General features: G+C 53.8%; 1 protein-coding gene across 1 annotated transcript; it reads left to right on the top strand.

Annotated features, from left to right (window-relative positions):
* Positions 1 to 83: 83 nt before the first annotated feature.
* On the top strand, positions 84 to 654 carry LOC107125043 (zinc finger protein 391-like; the record flags this gene model as incomplete). The annotated part of the gene is made up of 1 exon (XM_015428517.1): positions 84 to 654. A coding segment is annotated over one exon (571 nt), but the record flags the coding sequence as incomplete, so codon positions are not given.
* Positions 655 to 981: the final 327 nt, after the last annotated feature.

Genomic DNA, 981 nt, shown 5'->3' with positions numbered 1-981 from the left:
ACCCACACGGGGGAGAGGCCCTACACGTGCTCACAGTGTGGGAAGAGCTTCACAGGGAGCTCAGGCCTGACCCGACACTACAGGATCCATATTGGAGAGAAGCCGTTCAACTGCTCGGAGTGTGACAAAAGCTTCGGCCGGAAAACGCAACTCCTCAGCCATCGCAAAGTGCACACGCGAGAGAAGCCGTACAAATGCTCGCAGTGCGGGGAGGGCTTCAGCCGCAACTCCAGCCTCATGATCCACGAAGGGTCCCACACGGGAGAGAAGCCGTTAAAATGTCCGGACTGCGACAAATCCTTCAACACTCCCTCTCAGTTGTTGAAGCACCACCGCGTGCACACGGGGGAGAGACCGTACACCTGCTCGGAATGCGGGAAGAGCTTCAGCCAGAGGCAAATCCTGATGGTGCACCAGCGAATCCACACAGGGGAGAAGCCCTTCAAATGCGCCACCTGTGGGAAAGGCTTCTGTGAGCGTGCCGTCCTCATCAGGCACCAGAAAGTCCACACGGGGGAGCGGACGTATCAGTGCACAACCTGCGGGAAATGCTTCTGTGACCGTGCCGTCTTTGTTCGCCACCAGAAAATTCACACAAGAGAAACTCTGGGTGTGCTTAGACTGGAGGAGGAGCCATCTAATGAAGCCTTATAAAATCCTTTCTCCCACGTTGCCTTGACTCTCAGGGTGGGTAGAGAGGAGCCCGTGATATCTACCTGCGGTGCATGTGAATAAAATTCAAGTCCAGTCGCATCTTAAAGACCAACAAATCTTTTCCAGGGTATCATTAGTCAAAGCTCACTTCTTCAGATACAAATAAGAACATAAGAGAAACTATGTTGGATCAGGCCAACGGCCCATCCAGTCGAACACTCTGTGTCACACAGTGTCCAAAACCCAGATGCCATCAGGAGGTCCACCAGTGGGGCCAGAACTCCAGAAACCCTCCCACTGTTGCCCCCCAAGCATCAAGGATACAGA

The sequence above is a fragment of the Gekko japonicus genome, unplaced genomic scaffold (genome assembly GCF_001447785.1).
Source record: "Gekko japonicus isolate JY-2015 unplaced genomic scaffold, Gekko_japonicus_V1.1 scaffold13002, whole genome shotgun sequence".
Lineage (NCBI taxonomy): Eukaryota > Metazoa > Chordata > Lepidosauria > Squamata > Gekkonidae > Gekko > Gekko japonicus.
Note: the sequence above shows the minus strand (reverse complement) of the source record. Positions and strands in the feature narration are given on the sequence as shown.